The sequence below is a fragment of the Mirounga angustirostris genome, unplaced genomic scaffold (assembly GCF_029215605.1).
Source record: "Mirounga angustirostris isolate CCGP_5_RB_7025 unplaced genomic scaffold, mMirAng1.0.hap1 SCAF_13, whole genome shotgun sequence".
In the NCBI taxonomy this organism is placed as follows: domain Eukaryota; kingdom Metazoa; phylum Chordata; class Mammalia; order Carnivora; family Phocidae; genus Mirounga; species Mirounga angustirostris.
In genome coordinates, this window is record NW_026991721.1 from 27,924,334 (window position 1) to 27,946,092 (window position 21,759).

Below are 21,759 nucleotides of genomic sequence, written 5' to 3' on the forward strand. Positions count from 1 at the left end.
GAGGCTAAAAATTAATGTGATAAGCTTCCAATTTGAAAGGTTAGGAAAATAATAGCAAAATGAACTCAAAGAATTAAATGAAGGAAATAGGAATTACAAGAACAGAAATTGATACAATATGTGATACAAAACAGAATCAACAAAGTCAAAAATTGATTGTTTTGAAAACATTAATAAAATGGATATACCTGGTTACCCTGATTAAGAAAGAAATAGTAAAGGTAAATAATATTAAAAATAAAGGAAAGATACAAATAAAGATACTGAGAGATTAAGAAGACAATAAGGATAAGTAAATTTATGCTAATAAATATTATAACTTAGATAAATAGAATGGTCAAGTTTGCACACTTAAGTAACTTAGAATGGAATCATAATGAATCTTCCATAATGAATCCAATAATCATAGAAGAAATAGAATCAATAGTTAAAATCTCCCCACAAAGAGAACACCAATACCAAATAGTTTTATTGGCAAATTCTACCAAACATATAAGAAGCAAGTATTTCATAATACAAAAAAGAAGCAACAGTTTCTAACTCATTTCATGAGGCTGGGATAAACTTAATACCAAACCCTGACAAGGTTCATACAAGAAAATTGCATGTTAATTTCATTTACGAACATACATGCAAAAATCCTAAAGAAAATATTAGCAAATTGAATTCAGCAATCTATAAAAAAAGATAATGCAGTGTGACCAATTTGGTCCAAGAATGTAATATTAATTTAACATCTTAAAAAAAACAATGTAATTAACACATAGCCAGTGAAAGGATAAATAATTATATGAGCACATATAATTGCAGAAAATAGACCCTTATGTGATTCAATGGACATTCAAGAAAAAAAAATCTTTAAAAAATAGGATTGATAGGAAGCTCTGCAGAGCATTTATATCCCACACAGACTGTTAGAAAAATAAGCAAGCTGATTCATTAATTGTATATGAACTATCAAAGGGCTAACAAGAGCCAATTTCCAAAGAAGAATGACAAGGTGGGGAGAGTTGCCCTATCAAATATCAAAACCTGTTAGATATAAAGGTATTGTATGTAATCAAGGCAGTATGGTACTGTACAGGGTAGGAAAATCAACAATTGAAGAGAATAGAACACACAGAAACAGATGCACACTTATACAGAATTGTGATATTTTACAGGATGGTCATTGCAGATTAGTGAGGGATTAACTGCTGCCAGGACAATTGTTTTTGCAGATAGAAAAAAATGAAAAAATTGAGACCTTGCCTAACAACATCGTCTCTGATCATCTGTTCCCCCATTTACGCTTCTTCCACAAATGTTTTATTTTTGTGACTGGCCATACCATCCACCCAGTTGCTCAAACTACAAACCTAGAAGCAATCAATCCTTTCTTCTCTTTATCTCCCAGATATCATGTTCTGCTAATCCTTAAGTCTTGTACATACACTCTGCCCTGTCCTTTTACCCTTCCTTTACCGACTGAGGCTTCAGCCTTGCTACACGGCATTTCTAAGTTAAGTTCCCCTCCTGTGTCGTCCCATCACACCCAGTACTCGCCTGTTGCTATTATGCTTATACTATTGTAATTGTCAGTTTATTTCTAGGTAAGTTTCTGAAGATCTGCTAGAAATTCCTTGTGGAAGAGTATTCTGTCTTGTTCAGTTTTATTTCCAGTGCCTACCCCTGTGCCTGGAATATAGTAAACCATCAATCAGTATTTAGAAAATGCATGAATTAATAAATAAATGAATGAAAGATACACAGTAAGTGAGTTCTGCAACTGAAACATAGAAATTGGTCTAAGTTCTTTTGTCATCTCATTCTGGTTTTTGGAGAGTTCCTCAAATGTATTCTTCTTTGTCAAATAGGTCTAGTTTAAGATAATACTATTTCAGGCTATGATAAAACCACTTTTCATACATTCTTCACATTGATTAAAGATACTTCACACACAAGCAAAAAACATCCCAAGCTAATTCAGTTTTATCTTTTTAGAATGATGATTCTCTGAGAGGGACTAAGTCTTCTATGTTGTAACACAACACAGTGTGTCTTAAAATTGTTCCTTTTTAATTAAATGAAACATCAATTAGAATTGTCTGGAACATCTTAGATGCCCAATACATTTTTTGATGTATGAATGAAAAATTAAAGGTATAAGTTGTGTGTTTAGTATTTTTTTTTATCTAGAAATGACTCTTCTTACTTATCATCACATTCTTTGTCATTTCTTTCTGAAGGAGTTTGATTGGCCAATAGAAGGACTGCTTATTCCAAACAGTCCTCCCATGAAGAAATCCATCTGTAAGACCCCGGAGCTGTGTGTCCCTATGAGGCTCAGAGTTCTGCGGAATGGAGACAAGAATAAAAATAGAGCCTTTATTATAATTGGTCCAGACAGCTCACCTGGACGGAAAATGCAGTTAAGAACAGTTTGCTCATACTTCTCGTTTCTCATTTCCACAAATTTTTGTCTTCGTTAAGAATGCATTTCTGGGAGAATTCTGTGTTTATTTTTAAAAAGGGTTCTCGAGATGCCTGGGTGGCTCCATTGGTTGAGTGACTCTCAATTTTGGCTCAGGTCATGACATCAGGGTTGTAAGGTCATGGGATGAGCCCCGCCTCAAGCTCTGTACTCAGGGGGGAGTCTGCTTGAGATTCTCTCTCTCTCTCCCTCTCCCTTTGCCCCTCCCTCTTCTCTCTCTCTCTCTCTCAAATAAATAAATAAATCTTTAAAATAAAGAAACAAATTAATTAATAAATAAAAAGGGCTCCCATGTTGATATTTGGAGATAAAAATAGAGACTGAGATTTAATTAAAACTTGTCAGGAACTTTTAACTCTTCTGATTGAGGCTAAGCACGGGAGAAAATAATGAGTTAGAAATGGGTACTTCTGATCAAAAAAAGTTCTGAGATTAATGTCTATTTTGAATTAGCATTTTTGTTTAAGTTTTATTAATGTGTTTCAAAATAACTGAGTTCATGAATTTCTTCTTACATATAATTGTGTAAGTCCTTATTTAAATTATTATTGTACATTATTATTTACATGAAGATCTTTGGCATATTTACCAAGCAAATGCAGTTCTCAAAATATAACTTCATATAATTTATATCTCTGCCTTTGGAATAACATTTTAAAAGCTTATCATTCTAGAAAAACATCGATCTGCACTTTAGCTTGTGTTATAAGATTGGAATAAAATCTTCCCATACAACCAATATTTCTCCAACATTAGAGAAAAATCACTTGCTGTATTTTCATTACGTTTTATGACAAAAGAAATCATAGACCAGTGCAAGGCTGTGATGTAAAGAATGAGTTAAATATATTGTTTCTCATATTATTAGCAGTGCTGTTATCTTCTGACCTTTCTTTTGAGATGTTTAGAATATTTGAGGCTGCTGATAATCGTTTAATATTACTTTCTTCACATTGATTAAATATACTTCATACATCGCTGAACAATGAGTAACATTCAGATCGGCTGTCCACTGAACTGCCTGTAAAGATGATAAAGTAAAAAATTAATCTTTAAAGTAAAGTCAAGCCTGAAATTGAAATCTTTGACGCATACATTTCATAATTAGCTCATTCTGCTAGATGTAAAATGTGAGGGTAATGCCCTTAAATTACATATGACTTTTTTTAACATCCAAAGTTAACAATTTTTGTCCCTTCCTACATTTATTTTTTTACACTATGTCTTTCACTGGGGCTCAAAATTATATACAGATTTTATCTTTCCACATTAATGTTTTAAAATGCATAGTTCAGTCAGGTAATCCAAACATAATTGAGAGATTTGTTCATTTGGACAACTATTCCAGCAGAAAGTATGTGAAACCCTGTTATGTTCATGGAATGGTGTGTCCTAATTAATCAAGTATTCACTTTGTTCACTACATAAATTAATTATTCCCCCAAAATTAAAGTACACTGGCATACACTTGACATTAAACTCTTCTAAATATACATTATTTTTTCTTGGTCATTTCAGAAAATTTTCTACAGGATCTTCAATAGCATTGTTTGCCCAGAGCTGTATGTAAATACTGGTTAACAGAAGGTTCAAATGGAAAGAATTTTGGCTAATATTACTGAGCAGCTGCATTGCCCAGTTCCAGAGGACACTTTTCACATTATATTCTATACAAACGCATCCCAGAGTTGTGCAGAGTAGGAGTCCTGCTATGCTACTTTTCATATATCCAAGCTAAATATTTTCTGTCAGAAGAAATAAATGCTAAGGACATGTAGGCGTACATTACATGCATTATCTTGAAACTTATTTGTAAGAATGAAGATAGTTGGGCTATTTTGTGTCTTTACAAGTGAAATCAAGCTAGAATGATGAAACATAGACCCATTTTAACCAAATCCTATCCTGGCAACATGCTGTCCTTTAGTTACTTAATAATTCATTCTAGACAGTTTTGAGGGAAATTTGTTGTTGCTGGTTCCTCTATCTACAAAGCCAACAGAAGATCAAATATCATTTGTTTGTGATTTAGTCGATCTTTACTCTTGGTGAGTAATAAGATCTTGTCAGTCTTGGGTAGTGGCTGTCAAAATTCAAATAAATTAAAACCGTTGTGATTTCCAGGTGAATTTCTTCTCTCAGAATAGCAAGTTAAACAAGGAGAATTTTGTAAGTGTTAGTTTAAGGAATTCTAAGAGGAAAGGCTCAATTTGAAGCTATGTGATAAACTTTATATTTTTAGATAATTTTAATGAGTAAGTTATTAGTAAGTTATGATCTCTGGACTCACTCAAGCACCTTAATATAGCTTTTAAGGCCCTTTGTGAATTGTTCCTGCATATTTTTCTAGCTCTATCTCTTATCAACACTCTCTCCAGTTCTTACTCTTAAACCCCTGCCACTCCCCAACACCTTCCATCTGCCTTAAAATAATAAAGGTGTTCTGAGAATGAGTTTGGCCTTCCTTTCTAGATGCTGACCCTGAACTTGACACTTCCCTACCCACCCCTGAATTAGCTGTAGCTTCTATGTTCTCCAATGCTCTGATTGCTGTGGACTTTTCCCCAGCATAACTCCTACTGCTCTGTGTTGTGATTATCTGCTTATGCTTCCATCCATGAGACAGAGAACAGGGATGATGTGTTATTCATCCATATATGTGCTTTCTGCTATGGTCTGGTCATGGGACAGTGTGTCCTCGTTAATCAAGTACTAAGCCATTTTATTTACCACAGGATATAGGGCCAAAATGGGCCATAAATTAGTGCTTATTGAATTTATTCATTCATTCATGTATCTATTAATTTATTTATGATTAACTATACTTGATTACCATATTTTGTGAATGAACAACTATATTTGACCACTATTTCTTTCATTCAATAAAATATAGAGATTCTAAAACTATACCAGATAGTTTTCTAACTTGAAAATTTGAGCCGATACATATTCCAATTAAACATTTTTTTCTATGTCTATCATTAATCACTTTCCAGTTTAAAAATATTTAGGTTTGGATTGATAACTTAATAATAGATGAATAAACATATGAATATCAACTATATATGAACATCACAGGCAAAATGAATGTAGTCTCTGTATTTTCTTTAAAACTGATAAATTCACAGCTCAGAGTGTCCAGCATTATTAGAAGAGGATTAAAATACTGAAAATTCATTTTCTTATATAAATTGTTCATAGTATAAATGTTTATAAACTTAATTTAATTGTGATAGTTTTTTAAATCCTTTTTTTAAACTTAAAAAAAATTTTTTTTAAAGATTTATTTATTCATTTATTTAAGAGAGAGGGAGGAGAGTGGGGAGAAGGGCAGAGGGGAAGGGAATGAGAGAATCTCAAGCAGACTCTGGGCTAAGCGTGGAGACCTACTCGGGGCTCGATCTCAGGACACTGAGATCACCACCTCAGCCAAAATCAAGAGCTGGACGCTTAACTGACTGAGCCACCCAGGTGCCCCTGAAATCTTCTTCTTCTTCTTCTTCTTCTTCTTTTTTTTTTTTTTTAAAGAAAGCATATTATTTTAGGACAAATTATGATAAATTGAAACCTCATGATTTTTTCACATATTTAAAGATGAAAGGTAATTGATAACATATACTGACATATCAGTCAAATCTTGGATCATTTGTTTCAGAAATGTTGACATTGAAAGGAAAAAGAATGTGAAAAACCACGTTACTAAATATTTTGAAACAGAAACAATCCAGACCGAATTTCACCAACTTTTGGAGAGGTAAATACTTACTATCCTAAATGCAAAGGCATTTTCCATTCTAGTGCCTAAATAATTATGTCTAACACATAATACAAAATACCTATGTATCTGCATAAGAAGGCTGTTGTTAGTACAATGATTCTGGAGTTTTTAATCTGTGAAATATATAAACTATGTGAGTTTATGATACCAGTGCTAATTAATAAATTTTTGCCCCAAATGTCAAGGGCTGGCAATTTCCCCTAGCTTCTGAGCTACCAACTCTGTAAATATAAATTATTCCCATTTAAAAAATGTATGTCACAAATGTACAGCACTTTTCTTTGGTTTACATTTGTTTGAATTGGAATCAGTAGTTATCTACTGTAAACCACATTTTAAATGTCATCAGCCCATATCATATTTGTAAAATATGTTGTAATTTTCTTTTGATTAATATTTTCCTACCAAAACAAGAATTATTCCCATAGAATTTGATAACTGCTTAAAGGTAGAGCACCAGGTATCAACATTTTTACAAAATATGTCTTGTTGAATATGAGGGGGCAATCTTATAAAATGTAAGGAAAATTATGCTAATTTTTATTTAGTAAGTCACTCCAGATGGCTTTGATGGTCTTTTCTTGGTGGTGGTGGTTCTTCCACCTCCAAAGATAAAGGAAGATCTAGTGGTATAACAAGCATTATTTTTAAATAGTAAATAGGGAATTTTTTTTGTTGATACTTAAAGTTGCAGGCAACATGGAATATTGGAAATACCATTGAATTAAGAGTCAAGGGGATTGATTTTAACCCCAGGTTTGCCATTAACTAACAAAAACTTCAGCAAAGCACTCCCCTTCTCTGAGTCCCAGTTCCTCTTTGCTAAACAGAATTGGATGAAAAGCTAAGAGGAAAGCATGAAAGAATTTGATTTTTTTCAATATCTGTTGTATTCATGTCATGTGCATCAACTGGTGTTAGATATTCTGCTGGAGATTAAAAAAGGGGGAGGGGGGCAAGACATTCCGTGCTCTCAGGAAACTCCTAACTTGTTGGGAAGACAGTTTGCTCAGTGAAACAGTCAGAAAGCCACAGAGGGCAGTATTTAATTGTGCAGAAGTAAAAATAATCAAGGGGTCATTTTATAGATGACCAGGAAGGAGGAAGAACCTGGTGAGGGACAGCTATTAGGGAAGGCCTCATGGAGAAGAGAGAAAATGAGAGAGATCTAAAAAGACAGAGATACAAAGCAAGAAGATAAAGAAAAGAAGAAAGCATGTATCCATAGCTTCTGTGCATTTTCCCACTGTTCTGAAATAACTGGAAGGATGTGGTGGGGCTCCTGGGATAGGTGTCCTGGTGAGTGATTGGAGAAAGGAAGTCCCTGCTCCTATAGACCTGTAGCGATCTGCAGACCTGGGAGACACACTTGCTTCCTTTCTCCCAGGGCATCCTAGGTTATAATGAAATACAGCCCTCCAGGTACCAGCTCCACCTGCCACTCCTCTTCCACTCTAGTGCTCACAGAGCACAGAGATCAGACTCTACTTTTCTGGACTCCCTGTAAATCTGAGTAGGCCATGTGGTTGCCAGTCCTAATTCCTAGTGTGCAAGTCAGAAGACCTTATTTCTAGGACATTTGCCTCCACGTAATGGAGAAATCTTGGACCACTTGCTCAGCACCTCACTCAGTCCCCTCACTCTGTGGATCAACTATCTCATTATTCTATGACGGGGGGCCATACAATGTTGTGAAGGACTCAGATTTAGGTTTGAATTTCAGCTCTCCTACTTGCTAGCTATGCAATCTTGGGCAAGGAAATTAACCTTCAGGCTCACTTTCCTCATCAGTAAAATTGGCCTCTCAGAAATGATGTGAGAATTAAGTGAGAGTAGCCATGAAATGCTTGCAGTGCTTGATCCATTTTGATAATGTGTTGCTGACTGTTTATGTGCCAGGCGCTGTACAGATATCCACACATTTAACCTGTAAAATATCACTGTGAGATAAATACTACTATAGCTGTCTTTTACTGATAGGGCAAATGAGGCCCGGAGAAATTAAGGGACTTTTTCAAGGTTACACAACCAGAACAGGAGGGCTAGAATTTGAACCCAGGCAATCTGACTCCAGAGTCCACATTCCTCCTTAGGCACTTAACAGCTAATTCTGTCTCCATTTATGTTAACTGGCATGTGAACAAGTTGGAGGAATTAAATAGAGAGGAAAAAGCTTACCCCAATCCTCTCTAGCCCACCTACATGGGCCAATTAAATTCAGTACTATTAAAACCAGGGTTTCAAAAAAAGAAAGATTTACCAACCACCCATTCCTTCTATTCTCCCACTCGTTGTCCTAAAACAGGATATTCCCATAGTCCAAATGTTCTCCAGGAAAATGTGAGTAGGAGCAGATATGATAATGGTAATCCTTAGGTCATGCTATAACTGCCTGGACCCACAAAGATATCCATTTAGGGAAAGTAGAAGGAATCAGGTTGGGTCTCTGGGCAGCAAAGAAAGAGAATCAGGCACATCTTGTGGCTGGGGGCTCAATTTTCTTATAGTTCCTTCCCACTCCCTCCTCACCAATTCCTTTGGTCCACCAGCTGCTAGAGCTATGACACAGGAGGCAGAGACTTAGTTCCCATTGCCTTAGTTCCTTCTAAGGCCTCTCAGAGAAATGGAGGGCCTAATTATCTGCTCAATTGCTTTATCCCATCTAAGGAAACAAAATTGAGAAATATTCTTCATACAGTTTAGCCTTCCTGATCAGCATAAAGTCACTTCTAATTCACTTAGGATAGACAGTACATTCTAATGTAAAATATATTTAGCAAGAATCCTTTACTTTTCTTGTTCCAAAGGTGGGATCATCTCAACAGTCTTCTCAACAGCCCCATCACGTTCCGTTACCCCTCCCTTCTCTTCCCCCACCACTCAGCCTCCTTGCCACTCTCCTGAACGGGCTGTGTAACTTGCAGCCTCTCCTGCTTTAGTGCATCTTCTACCTGTCGGACAGCTAACTCTCTAAAGAGCGGAGCTGAGAACATCACACCTCTACTCTCCTACCTTCAGTGACTTCCTGCGGTTTATGGGGTAGAGGCCAAGTTTCTTAGCCTGGTATCTTAAGTGCTTTCCATGGGTTCCTGTCTTCTTTTCCAGCTTCATCTGGCTCCTGCTCCCATCCATACACCCGGGTCCAGCCACGCAAGACTTCTCTAGGTCCTAATCCTTCTCGACCAACTCCTATTCATCTGCAAAGGCCCAACCCAAATGTCACTTCCTTCAATCAGGGTTCCCTGGAGGAATTCATTGTTTTGTTTTTCCTGTGTTCTCACAGCACCCTGGCCATGTGCCTATGACAGCACCCACTCCTGCATATTTTTTTAAATTTTTTAATTACATTATGTTAATCACCATACATTACATCATTAGTTTTTGATGTAGTGTTCCATGAGTCATTGTTTGTGTATAACACCCAGTGTTCCATTCAGTACATGCCCTCTTTAATACCCATCACCAGGCTAACCCATCCCCCCACGCTCCTCCCCTCTAGAACCCTCAGTTTGTTTCTCAGAGTCCATAGTCTTTCATGGTTTGTCTCCCTCTCCGATTATCCCCCCTTCATTTTTCCCTTCCTGCTATCTTCTTCTTTTACATCATTAGTTTTTGATGTAGTGTTCCATGATTCATTGTTTGTGTATCACTCCTGCATATTATACTTCAGTTGCTGACCTGTCTCTCTCCTGACAAGAGAGGGAGCTCTTCAGGGAACAAGAAAACAGTATCATTCATTTTGATATCCACAGGGCAAGGCCAAATGCTTGTTTGGGGCCTGGGGCTGGAAATCACTGTTGAGTGGTTAACCAGGCTAAAGATTCCTGTTTGAAAGGGAGTTAAAGGGCCATAGAGATCACTACTAATGGAGGGAGATGAGAAACTGCTTGGTGATGGATACGACTCTGGGGAGAGAATAGAACGTTAACAGAAAAAGCCAAGGAAAGTATTTTAGGTAGAAGGAAGAGCGTGAGCAAAGGCACACAATTAGAAAGTGTGCGGCATATTGAAGAATGAAAAATCAATAATGATATGCCTACTTATTTGTTGATCAGGCCTGGCACTGTGGTAAGCACTTTTCAAAATCAGCCTTTAATCCTCACTAAAACCCTAGAAGATAAGAAATTGAGGCTTAGAGAAGTTCATTTGCCCAAGTCCCACAGCTTGGATGGGGGAATGAGACTCCAAAGCGGTCTGATGGGCTCCAGGGTCTGCCTCTGGGTGGTCTCACAGGTCTGCAGCAGGAGTGGGTGTTGATGGTCCAGACCCTTGATTTCTCATATTTTCTCTCTACTCTGCTGGAAGGCTTCTATCTACAAGCTCAGTTTTTGTGTCTCTTATTACAGGTGCACTGAAATTTTAAATTTACCTTCTGCAGCTCGGAGATTGTTCAATGAAAAGGGAAAGGAAATCTTTGCCCTAAAAGACCTTCAAAGAGATGAACTGGTAAAGACATGAATGTGAAACTGGAAATAGTATATGCATACAACTAAAAGATAAATGTTTTAAAATACAAGACTTCAAACAGTAACTGCTTCCCCCCTTACTTTCTCTCAGCCTTACTCAGCAATCCTCAGAAAATCATACTAATAGCTAACTGTTGAGAGTTACTGTCAGGCATGATTTCCAGGGCTTTCTAAGAATGAACTCATTTAAGGATCAGCATGACCCTATGAGATGGATGCTATCAATGTCCCCACTTTAGAAGGGAGGGTGGAAACTAGACAAGACCAGATTATTAACCACTTGTGATTTCTGTCTCCTACTCTGAAGGAGGTAGATACCTCCTCTTTTTGAGGCTTTCAAAAAGTAGTTGTTTAGTGATTTCTTACTAAATGAAAATTTCACTCTTTCAGAAAAAAAATTAAATCTAGTGTTTCACACAGACTGGGTGGCTAGAGATGATTGAGAAGGACTTTAGCAGCCAGCCCTTTCTCCCATTTATGGAATTTGAGGCATCAGCTCGAAAAGAAAACCTGCTTGACCAATGCCTGAAATTCTTTGAACAGAGAGCTGAGCTCTCATCATATCAGAACTCAACTCAGGCTCTGAATGTAAAGACCCCTTGAGCGAGTCTTAAACCATAGTACTGATGACTAAAGTCTGTGTTGTTGGAATTGGGGAGATCTCTTTTGAATTCTAACACTATCACTTCCAAGGTTTTAGTTCGTTGGTTTTTAATTTTTTTCTTTGCTTTTGCTACTGCATTAATTCACTGGGTTATTTCAGAAAGAATTCAAGATAGATTACATTAAAACATAGGATATAAAAGGATAAATTTAATGTAAGGATAAGTAGATGAGGCCACCAAGGCGAAGGGAGTATGAGTAAAAGGAAGATAAGATGGAGCCAGGAGTGAGTGTTACAAGATTCTGTATATTTGCTAGAAACAAACCTATCACTGTTCTGAGCAGCCAACATAGAGACAGAAACATCAACAGTTACATGATCAAGTATGTCCAGAGAAAAAAGGGAAGCCTATTGTTCAAACAGAAAAAAATTTTGAGAAAGTTTTCCCTGAGTTGTCATACAGGGGGCTGTGTATAATCACCAACGTGGGGCCACGGAAGAGCACCGAGTAGAATTTTTCTTCCTACTGAGTATTCTCAATATATCACTCTATTTTTTCTTACTTCAAAGAAATACCAATTCGTTTAAGAAATAAATATAAGCAGCATGAAGAACAGGTATCATTCATAATCTCAGCATCTAGAAATAGCCACATTAACATATTAAAGTTCATTTATACCAGTGGCTTTGTTCAGCTTCTTCTGTAAAAGGTCAGTTAGTAAATATTTACAGACCATATGATCTCTAATGAAACATCAGCTCTTGCCATTGTAGGCACAAAAGCAGTCACAGGAAGCATGTAAATGCATGGGCATAACTGTGTTCTAATAAAACTCTATTTACACAAACAGGCAGCAGGCCAGATTTGGGCCTCAGCCATAGTTTACAAAGCCCTAATTTACACCTACCTCCCCTTCCTTCCTTCCTCCCTCCCTCCCTCCTTCCCTTTCTTTCTTTTTTTCCTTCCTTTAAAAAATTATTTTATAAAACTTTATTTTGAAAAAATTTATAGATTCACAGGACGTTGCAAAGATAGTATGGAGAAGTACTTTTTTTTTTTTTGGTATAACCCTTGAGATCCTTCAAAGTTGTCATGTTTATCAACAGTTTTGCCTTTTTATCACTGAGTATTATCCATGGTGTCATAGTTTGTTTAACCATTTGCCTATTATAGGACATTTTGTTTGTACTTTTGGCTGGTTTTGGCTATTACTAATAATGCTGCTGTGAACAGTTGCACACAGGATCAGAGATTCACTTCTTTGCTAGGTATATGTTTCATGTGGAGAACATTGGATCAATCCTGATGTGTCCATTGCTCAGCAAAAGAAACAAATCTTCCTGAGAAACTTAGCATCAGATATTTCTAAAATTCAAACTTTCTGCAGTATACGTAAGATAGAGGGTAAGCATTGGAATTATTTACCATAATATATATGGCCAAAATTAAATGCTTGATGCTGCTTTTTTTTTAATTGTTTGTTTAAATAGTCATATTTCACTCCTATATCCTGCCGTTTAGCTCTTTAGACAAAATTATATATTTAACAGGATTGCATATTTTAATTCACACTACACTTTGGATGTGTAAAGAAAACGTAATTTATTTTGTCTTTAACAAATCAGGTCTTCTTTGTTTTCTGTTAAGGAAAGTATAAAGTGTCCAATCAGGTTTAAATTTTGCCTTACCCATTAATTTATATTATTTATAATCCATTAATTATATATTTAGGGACAGATTCCAGATTTCCCAGTCCCCAGAGTCTCTCTTTCGTTCCTCTCTCAGATGGTAGGGAAGAACTTGGGGCACAGAGTCTCTTGCTTTCTGGGGCTTGGTGGCCGCCATCCCTGGCTGGGCGACTGTGTTCCATTCTTTTGGCTCAGACGGTGCTTTGGGTGGGTGATGCTTCCTGCTTCTGCTCCCTTTGGCCCCCTGAAGCCTGGCTGTGGTGGAGCTCATCTCTGAAGTCCTTATTATAGAACCCCTTCACCCCTCCTTCGCAACCACTTCTGGAAAGCTCTCCAGCATGACTTCAGCAAATCTTGGGTCATGGCTGCACCTCTCAGAAACCAGATCCAGGTTGACAGGGCTGTGCCTCAGATTGGCGTGGTGGAGGCAACTTGAGAGGTGACTTGTCACAATGTTCTGAATAATGAACAGTGTCCTTAATGTTTCCTTGGCATAGCTTAGATAGATACCCGAAGTGAAGCCTGTAGAGGGAATCATGACATCCAGTGCTGATTTTCTGCCTTCCTCTATCTTCTGTCTCAAATGCCCTCAGGCCAAGAAATGGTGGGTTTTCACCAAATCAACATTGAGGTTAAAGCTTTGATATAATAGATGGGAGCTAACAGCATTTAGAAAAATCCTAAATCATGAGAGCGTCAATCCTGATTTACATGGCCCTTGTCTTATGGCAATATGTTGTGCTTGAGTGTCAAAACTAACTTTGTACTTTTGCTTTCCTTTGTAACATTTCACATCAACTCATGGTCTTACTCCTTCTGTTAAGGCTGCCCCAGGAGCTAGGACAAAGGTCCTATACATAGAAAGTCAAAAGAGAAAAATCATTAATATAATTTAAAACATTTCCCTATTACATATATTGAATGCTGTACAGTAAGTTTTGTATGTATCTTTCAAGGCATTAGGGACTTCCACTGAGGAATTTGGGATCCTAGATAATGATCTAGAGACATATATCTAAATAATATGCCCATTTGAATGGTTAGAATTTATAATAATTAACATTTTTTAGAAAGACCTATCCTTTAGTACTTTTTTTCCTCTTAGACATTTTTAAAAATGAAGGGTAATTGACTATGTTGCTATATTTGTTTCAGGTATATAACATAGTGATTTGATATTTATATACATTATGAAATGGTCACTGTAATAAATCTAGTTACCATTTGTCACCATACAAAGTTGTTATAATATTATTGACTATATTCCCTATGCCATACATTACATCCCCATGTCTGATTTTTTTATAACTGGAAGATTATACCTTTTAATCCCCTTCATCTATCTCGTCCATCCTTCTACCCTTCTGACAATTATCAGTTTGTTCTCTGTATCTGTGAGTCTGTTTCAGTTTTGTTTTGTTTTGTTATTTAGATGTAAGTGAAATGTACGTGAAATAATACAGTATGTGTCTTTCTCTGTCTGACTTATTTTACTTTGCAAAATACCCTCGAGTTACCTCCATGTTGACAAAATAGCAAGATTTCATTTTTTATGACCACATAATATTCCATTATCTATATAGCACTTCTTTATCCATTCATCTGTTGATGGACACTTAGACTGTTTCCATATCTTGGCTACTGTAAATAATGCTGTGATGGACATAGGGGTACATATATCTTTTCAAATTAGTGTTTTCATTTTCTTTGGATGAATACCTCGAAGTGGAATTGCTGGATCATATGGTAGTTCTATTTTTAATTTTTTGAGGAGCCTCCATACTGTTTTCTGTAGTAGGTACACCAATTGTACATCACCAACTAGGTGCACAAGGGCTCCCTTTTCTCAACGTCTTTTTTTTTTTTTTCGTTAATAGACATTCTGACAGGTGTGAGATTATATCTCACTATGATTCTGATTTGATTTGATTTGCATTTCCCTGGTGCTTAGTGATGCTGAGCATCTCTTCATGTGTAGGTTGACCATCTGTATGTCGTCTCTGGAAGAATGTCTTTTCAGGTCCTCTGCCCATTTTTTAATCAGATTGTTTTTAGATATTGAACTTTATGAGTTCTTTGTATATTTTAGAGGTAACCCCTACTTTCAGTACTTTTGACTGCAAATATCTTGGGGGGAAAGAATCTACAGAAAATTAAGTGAAATCCAGTTTATTAAAGAGCAACTATCAATTAACACTTAGAAAGTGTTCTCTTAGACCAAATAGCTGAAAATTGTCTGCATTCTTATTTTAACATGTGTTTTCAAATTCCTAGTGTTCTGCAATCATAACTAATACGTCCTTGCAATTTGCGCATTTCTGCTCAGCTCTTGTTTTAGAAGTCCAAAGTGATATCGTGTCTGGAGCCAAGCTTGCTGTGCATAAGCCTGTAGCAATTTTTGGAGAAGAGAAGCAAATGATAGGACCAAAGGAAAAGCAAATGCAAAAAAATGCTTTAACAATGGAAAAGGCTTCCAGTGAAATTCTGTAAGTAATCAGCATGGCCAGGAAAACTACCTGGTTCCTATTTGAACTCAGCTCATTAGCTCAATAACAGCACAGAGCCCATGCAGGGAATCCATATACCACATTTGTGATATGGATGTCAGGTGAAGAGCTAGTATTTAATTAGTTTTCTGGCAAAAAGATCAAGCTGGAGCTTCAATGTTCAGCCATCACAATGATCTACTTTCAGTAATTTTATTATTATACTACTATTTTTAAAAGACTAGAATTTTGGAATTGCAAATTATTCGAGGAATCCGTCCTGTTTCTTTTCCATTGATGTTGACTCCAGGAACAATTAAATTAATATAGGTTCAAGCTGGATGCATATTAACATACAGCCGTCATCCTGGGTCACTGAAGCGGTTTCTGGGTTGGTGTCTCTCTCTCCATCTTCTCCTCCTTCCAATTCACTTCGAAGTTCCTTCTACAGACAATTATCTTTCTAAAACGTAATCCTTTTTTTTTTTTTAATTTTTTATTTATTTATTTGAGAGAGAGAGAGAGAGAGAAACAGCATGAGCGGGGATAGGGTCAGAGGGAGAAGCAGGCTCCCCGCTGAGCCGGGAGCCCGATGCGGGACTCGATCCTAGGACCCTGGGATCATGACCTGAGCCGAAGGCAGTCGCTTAACCAACTGAGCCACCCAGGCGCCCAAACGTAATCCTTTTTATACAGTTCTTCAGTGGCTACCTACCGCAGAGAGAAAAAACATCTAGTCTGTAATCCCAAGCCCTTCTGACCTGAGTCCAGGCCTGTCACTGACCCTCATTTGCACCCCCACGCCCACCTCCACTCCACACTTTTTCTTCCCGACACACGAACTAGGCTCCAGCTCCGCGGCAACACGCTGCGGCTGAATGTGACATACTCCGTCTATGCGCCATCGCAGGCCTCTGAGCCACTTCCGTTTTTCTCTCTGCCTGAAGTGCCTTGACCTGCCTGGTACTCACGTGCGGAATGATTCTTCATCATTGAAATCAGTCATGGTAATGATTGTACATAGGGCTGTGCTTATCAGTCCTCCCCCTCCCCTCCCCCCACCAGCCTGGGAATTCCTTGAAGGCAAAAATCCTCGTGGTGCATGTTCTGTGAAGACCAGGGTAGCTGAATTTAATCATCCTACACTGAATAAATGAAGGAATGATTGGGTGAGTTTCCAAATTCTAAAACCATATATAGCTAGTCAACTACCCTTGTGATAACAGTAAAAATTAATTTACATGTCATTTGAAACTATTTTACAAACTACTTTAAAAGACTGCTTCTATCCTCTATCAACTCTTATTTTAGGAAACAAAGCCCCTCATTTTGATGAGTGATTCATCTGGTCTCATGTCCTGACACTCACAAAGGCACCAGAAGGCCTTTTTCAGAGAGAAATGATTTGGCCTACATGGTATATTCCTCAATGGCTAGAGAATTTCTGAAGAATGTATCATCTGGCCCCTTGAGTTATTAGACTGAACATGGGAAAAAAGTAAACAGAAAGTGAGAAAAAAAGAAAGAACATCTTTGAGAGCGCAAAGATCCACATTGTTCTAATTTATAGATTTCATCAAGGCCTGGAGTTGTTGAGTTGTTGAGTTGGAGTTGTGAGTCCACTCAAAACAAGGCAGGAATCTCCTGCACATTCCGGGCAGGCTCTTTTGATCCCATCTTTTGTTGAATACTCATAGTAACAGGGAGATTACTATTTCGCAAGGCAGCCCATTCTAATGTCGAAATTATTTAGAACATTGGTTCTAAACCAATTAGAACATGGTTTCATTTGTTTCTGTTTATATCCATTCCTTTTCTACTTAAAAGTCCTTAAAATATGCAAAGTTCATCATCATCAGGCTACTGGGTTATCTCTTTTCCAGGCTAACTTTCACTCGTTCTCTGAACCACTTCTGATGACTCAATCCTAAATCATCTTATATTAGAGAGTCACTTAAAGATTTCCCCAGAATTTCTCAGATATGTTTGTTTGGAAGTTTTACATATTTGAAAAGAGGGATGATTTAAAGAGGGATATCCACAAAGCAGGAGGGTAAACTTAGATCTAGGAGGAACCCTTTTGATAGTTGGGTTTTGTGCAAAGATATCTGGTAATAAGAATAAGCAAAATGGAAAAGAAACTCTGGGAGCACTCACCTCAGCTTTGCTGCTTTGTGAAAGAAAAGGCTTTTTTAGCATGGAGCTCAGGGAGAACTTTCCCATTTCCTTACTGAATTACAGGCAGGCCCTGCCCACTTCTTAAGCCTCTTCACGTACTACCATTTTCTTTTCTTTTTTTTTTTTAAAGATTTTTTTAAATTTATTTGACAGAGAGAGACACAGCGAGAGAGAGAACACAAGCAGCAGGAGAGGGAGAGGGAGAAGCAGGCCCCCCACAGAGCAGGGAGCCCGATGCGGGGCTCGATCCCAGGACCCTGGGATCATGACCTGAGCCGAAGGCAGACGCTTAACGACTGAGCCACCCAGGCGCCCCCTCACGTACTACCATTTTCACTCACTGCACACCTGTCACGTCAGTGTCTTTCTGTTCCTCAAATGAACCAAGCATATTCTTGCTTCAGAACCTTTCCATTTATTCTCTTTGCCTAGAATGTTCTCTCTCAAACCTCACATGGCTGGCTCCTTCCCATTTTCCAGGTCTCAACTCAAACATTATCTTTCAGAGGAGTCTTCTCTGACTCCATTGCTTAAGTAGATCCCACCCCACCCTGGCTAGTTTCTATCACAATATCTTGTCTTATTCCACTTATGGCACTTATATTATTATTTATTCATTGACTTGTCTGTTATCTCTCTTCTGCCCACTAGAAAGCTCCATGAACCCTGATAACTTACCTGTTTTGTTCATCACTGTATCCCCAATGCTTAGAACTCTGTGCCGATCATGTAGCAGATATTCAAGAAATATCAGTCAAAGGAATGAGTGACTAACTATGGAATGATTAGTTATATGAGTGAATGGACAAATGAATGATTTAATAAAGCAAGGTATATTTTAAAAGGCTGTTCTAAAGTCTGTACTTCATTTGCCTGGAAGCCAAAGAGAATACAGAAAATTCCAAGTTAGAAAATTAAACATCTGGACTTGGGGGAAGAATCTTGTTTACACCTTGCTGAATATGTTATAACTAAGAAAGACATTCTTGTTTTCTGTTTTCCTCAGAGATAGTTGGTGGGAAAGCTGTGTTTTTTATTTTTAACACTAGATGGCACTGTTGTTTTTTAACTGCTGGGAAGAATTTTGACTTGAGAAGCCGCGTGTGCGCAATTTTGAAAGAGGCAGCGGTTACCCTCCAATTTCATATCCACGTATAATACTTGTGTTACATTTGAAAAGTGTATGGTGTGCTGTGCCAACACAGGAATTGACCCCGAAGATTTTGGTAATTTGATGTTGCTTCCAGTTATATCCAATACCACGAGCACCTTGGCGATCACAGCCTACCTACTCCCCGTCAGCTTAAATAAAGCATATGCACATTTAGAGTTCTGAAATAGGCTCACTGCTTTGCCTGTATATTTATCCTGCCTTGAGCAGAGCAGTCTTCATATTGTGTTGTGATCCCATGGAAGCAAATGTACCCTCAACAGTGCTCCAGAACGTGACATGTCTAGATCTATGGTGGCTAGGCTCCTGTTCACATCTTCATCTTAATAAGAAGCCAGAAGGCTGACTGACTCAATTATTCAAGCTATGACTATGTAAGTGTTTTAGTACATTATTCTCTGTCAAAATCTGGCACGTCTGTGCCAATGCTATTTGAGCCTCTCTAGATTTGAGAGGAAAAGTGAAGTTAATTAAGATTTCTTAACATTGTCTAATGAGTAAACTTTATGAAATGCAGTAATCTAGGCTGTCCTGTTCCAGACAGAATTATGACCCACTTACGGAGTATGCAAAAGGAATCTCATTACACATTCATTATGAATTTCTTAAACTACCGAGTAGTGTTAATCTTGCAGTTTTTTGTTTTTTTTTTAGAGGGGGGTAGGGCAGAGGGAGAGGGAGAGAGAGAATCTTAAGCAGGCTCCATGCCGAGCATGGGCAGAGCACAATGCGGGGCTTGATTTCACAACCCTGAGATCATGACCTGACCTGAAGTCAAAAGTCTGATGCTTAAACGACTGAGCCACCCAGGCACCCCAATCTTGCAGTTTTTGAGATATAATACATGGCCCCATTTTTTCCTGAATAAATATAGTAAAGATGAATGCTGTTTACTATGTAATTGGGGAATTTTATTTGTAGGCTTATATTAAAAGATCTAAATTATGTATTAGTAGGAGGTGGATTGGCGATGTTAAGCACCATCATGGAAATGCGATTTACAGATCCATCAATATCCTTCACGATATGATCAGACTATATCTCAGAGAAAATTCTGTGAATAAAAATCAGAATTCTTACACTTGTGTTTGCTTCTGAACCTTGATAGAGATTCACATGCAAGAGCCCATCTCCGAATGAAAGCTTGTCACACACTTCTCAGGTATGCCTGGCAGGAAACTCCTCATGACTTTGATGAGGATGACAGTCTTCCAAAGAAAATGGAAGAAGAACTCTTTGAAAATGTGGAACCACAGAAGAAATACAGGTAAAAAGTTGCAAGGAATTCTTTTTTTTTTTTTTTAAGATTTTATTTATTTATTTGACAGAGAGAGAAAGAGAGAGAGAGCACAAGCAGGGGAGTGGCAGGCAGAGGCAGAGGGAGAAGCAGGCTCCCCGCAGAGCAGGGGGAGCCTGATGTGGGACTTGATCCCAGGACTCTGGGATCATGACCTGAGCTAAAGGCAGTCACTTAACCAACTGAGCCATCCAGGCATCCAGTTGCAAGGAATTCTTGTTAGAGATTTCTGCATGGCCTTAGATTTGCTCACTTCAAGGCAAAATGATTCCTGAGGGTTTGCATTACTGTTAGCCGCCATTTACATTAACATACACATTTGTGTCTTTCTTGTGTTTTTGACTAAGTATTTACAAGTATTTGTGGGAAGGCCCTTCTCCCTTTAGCTTATTTTGTGCCATGTAATGTAATTTCTTGTTCACTGGTGTGTCTTTTCTATTAAGCAGTAAGCTCATCCACCTTTGCCTCCTGATAACTTAACGTAAAGCCTATGTATTTGTTGAATGAATGTGTGAATGAATTTAAGAATAAGCATGTAAGATGCCGTGATGTCCTTAAGAAATTAGTAAAATGTAGTTTCTTCCTTTTTAATTTTATTTTTTTCTGGTCAATGTCCAATGAAATAACAGGAATTTATAGTACTTTGTATTATTCCATAACCTTTAGACTTAACTTTATAGCATTTTGCTTAACATTATAGCATTTTGTATAAATCAAACGGCTTTGGCATTTCAACAGTTAACATTGCCCATGCACATACTAGGGGCTTCGTAGATGTTTATAACTTAATTGACAATGCATTGTGATGTTTCATATATTTCATAAGTCTGCTTATTGCCTTAAGCTCCTTAAGCAAGAGATTCCTTTGAATGAACTTATTAGCATAGCATTCTTTTTTATGATATTCTATGAGTTGTTAGGGAGGATTGAGAAATTTGGAGAATGGCATTCTCTTTGCCAGGCAGACTGTAGATAGAGGCTAGAAACAACCATGATTTGAACACCTTTGCTTCTCCCTCTTCCATTTCTACAGGGCCCTCTCCTTCTCCTATTCCTTTTCCTCTTTAACTAAATTATCTCTTCAACTCAATTTCTTTTTGCTATGCTGATGAGTTTCTCATATTCTCTTGGATGGGCATGTATTCCTATTACAGAATAAACTCAGAATTCTACTCTTCACGTCCGCTTGGCAGGGCAAGGCAAATAGCAGCGGTGCTGTCCCCATGATAACGCCTCCCCATTATCAGTGAATTTGGTTCACAGCAGGTCTCTCGCCAACAGAACTTGCGGTCTCCAGCACATTGAGGGCACAGGATGCTTTTCGGCCTCTAATAGGATTCTCTTTATCTCAGCCATTCTCCAAAGCAGAGTAAATTGCAGAAGCTTTGCCACCAGCAGTTTGAATACAGAGATGGGCAAATTATAAGCTGTGCCACTCCTCAGCTAGTTTTGGGAGTTCGAGGTCCTGATCTGCGCTCAGGCATGGAGGTAGTTTTGGTGGAGAAGAAAGTGGATGGTAGTCATCAACGATGGATGCACAAGGAAGGCAGCAGGTAAACCCATTATACTGGGTGTTAATCTATCAAAATATATCATTGACAGCCTAAGAAATCTGGT

At 37.7% G+C, this 21,759-nt stretch overlaps 1 protein-coding gene across 1 annotated transcript in view; it reads left to right on the forward strand.

Moving 5' to 3' along the window:
• Positions 1 to 21,759, forward strand: part of LOC123858003 (doublecortin domain-containing protein 1-like) — an 86,132-nt gene that overhangs the window by 15,813 nt on the left and 48,560 nt on the right. Inside the window, exons 2-8 of the mRNA XM_064576720.1 lie at positions 2,229 to 2,410; positions 6,129 to 6,227; positions 10,598 to 10,697; positions 12,591 to 12,726; positions 15,337 to 15,496; positions 19,954 to 20,112; positions 21,495 to 21,695. Coding sequence (XP_064432790.1) covers positions 2,229 to 2,410; positions 6,129 to 6,227; positions 10,598 to 10,697; positions 12,591 to 12,726; positions 15,337 to 15,496; positions 19,954 to 20,112; positions 21,495 to 21,695 — 1,037 coding nt within the window. The remainder of the gene's footprint in view (positions 1 to 2,228; positions 2,411 to 6,128; positions 6,228 to 10,597; positions 10,698 to 12,590; positions 12,727 to 15,336; positions 15,497 to 19,953; positions 20,113 to 21,494; positions 21,696 to 21,759) is intronic.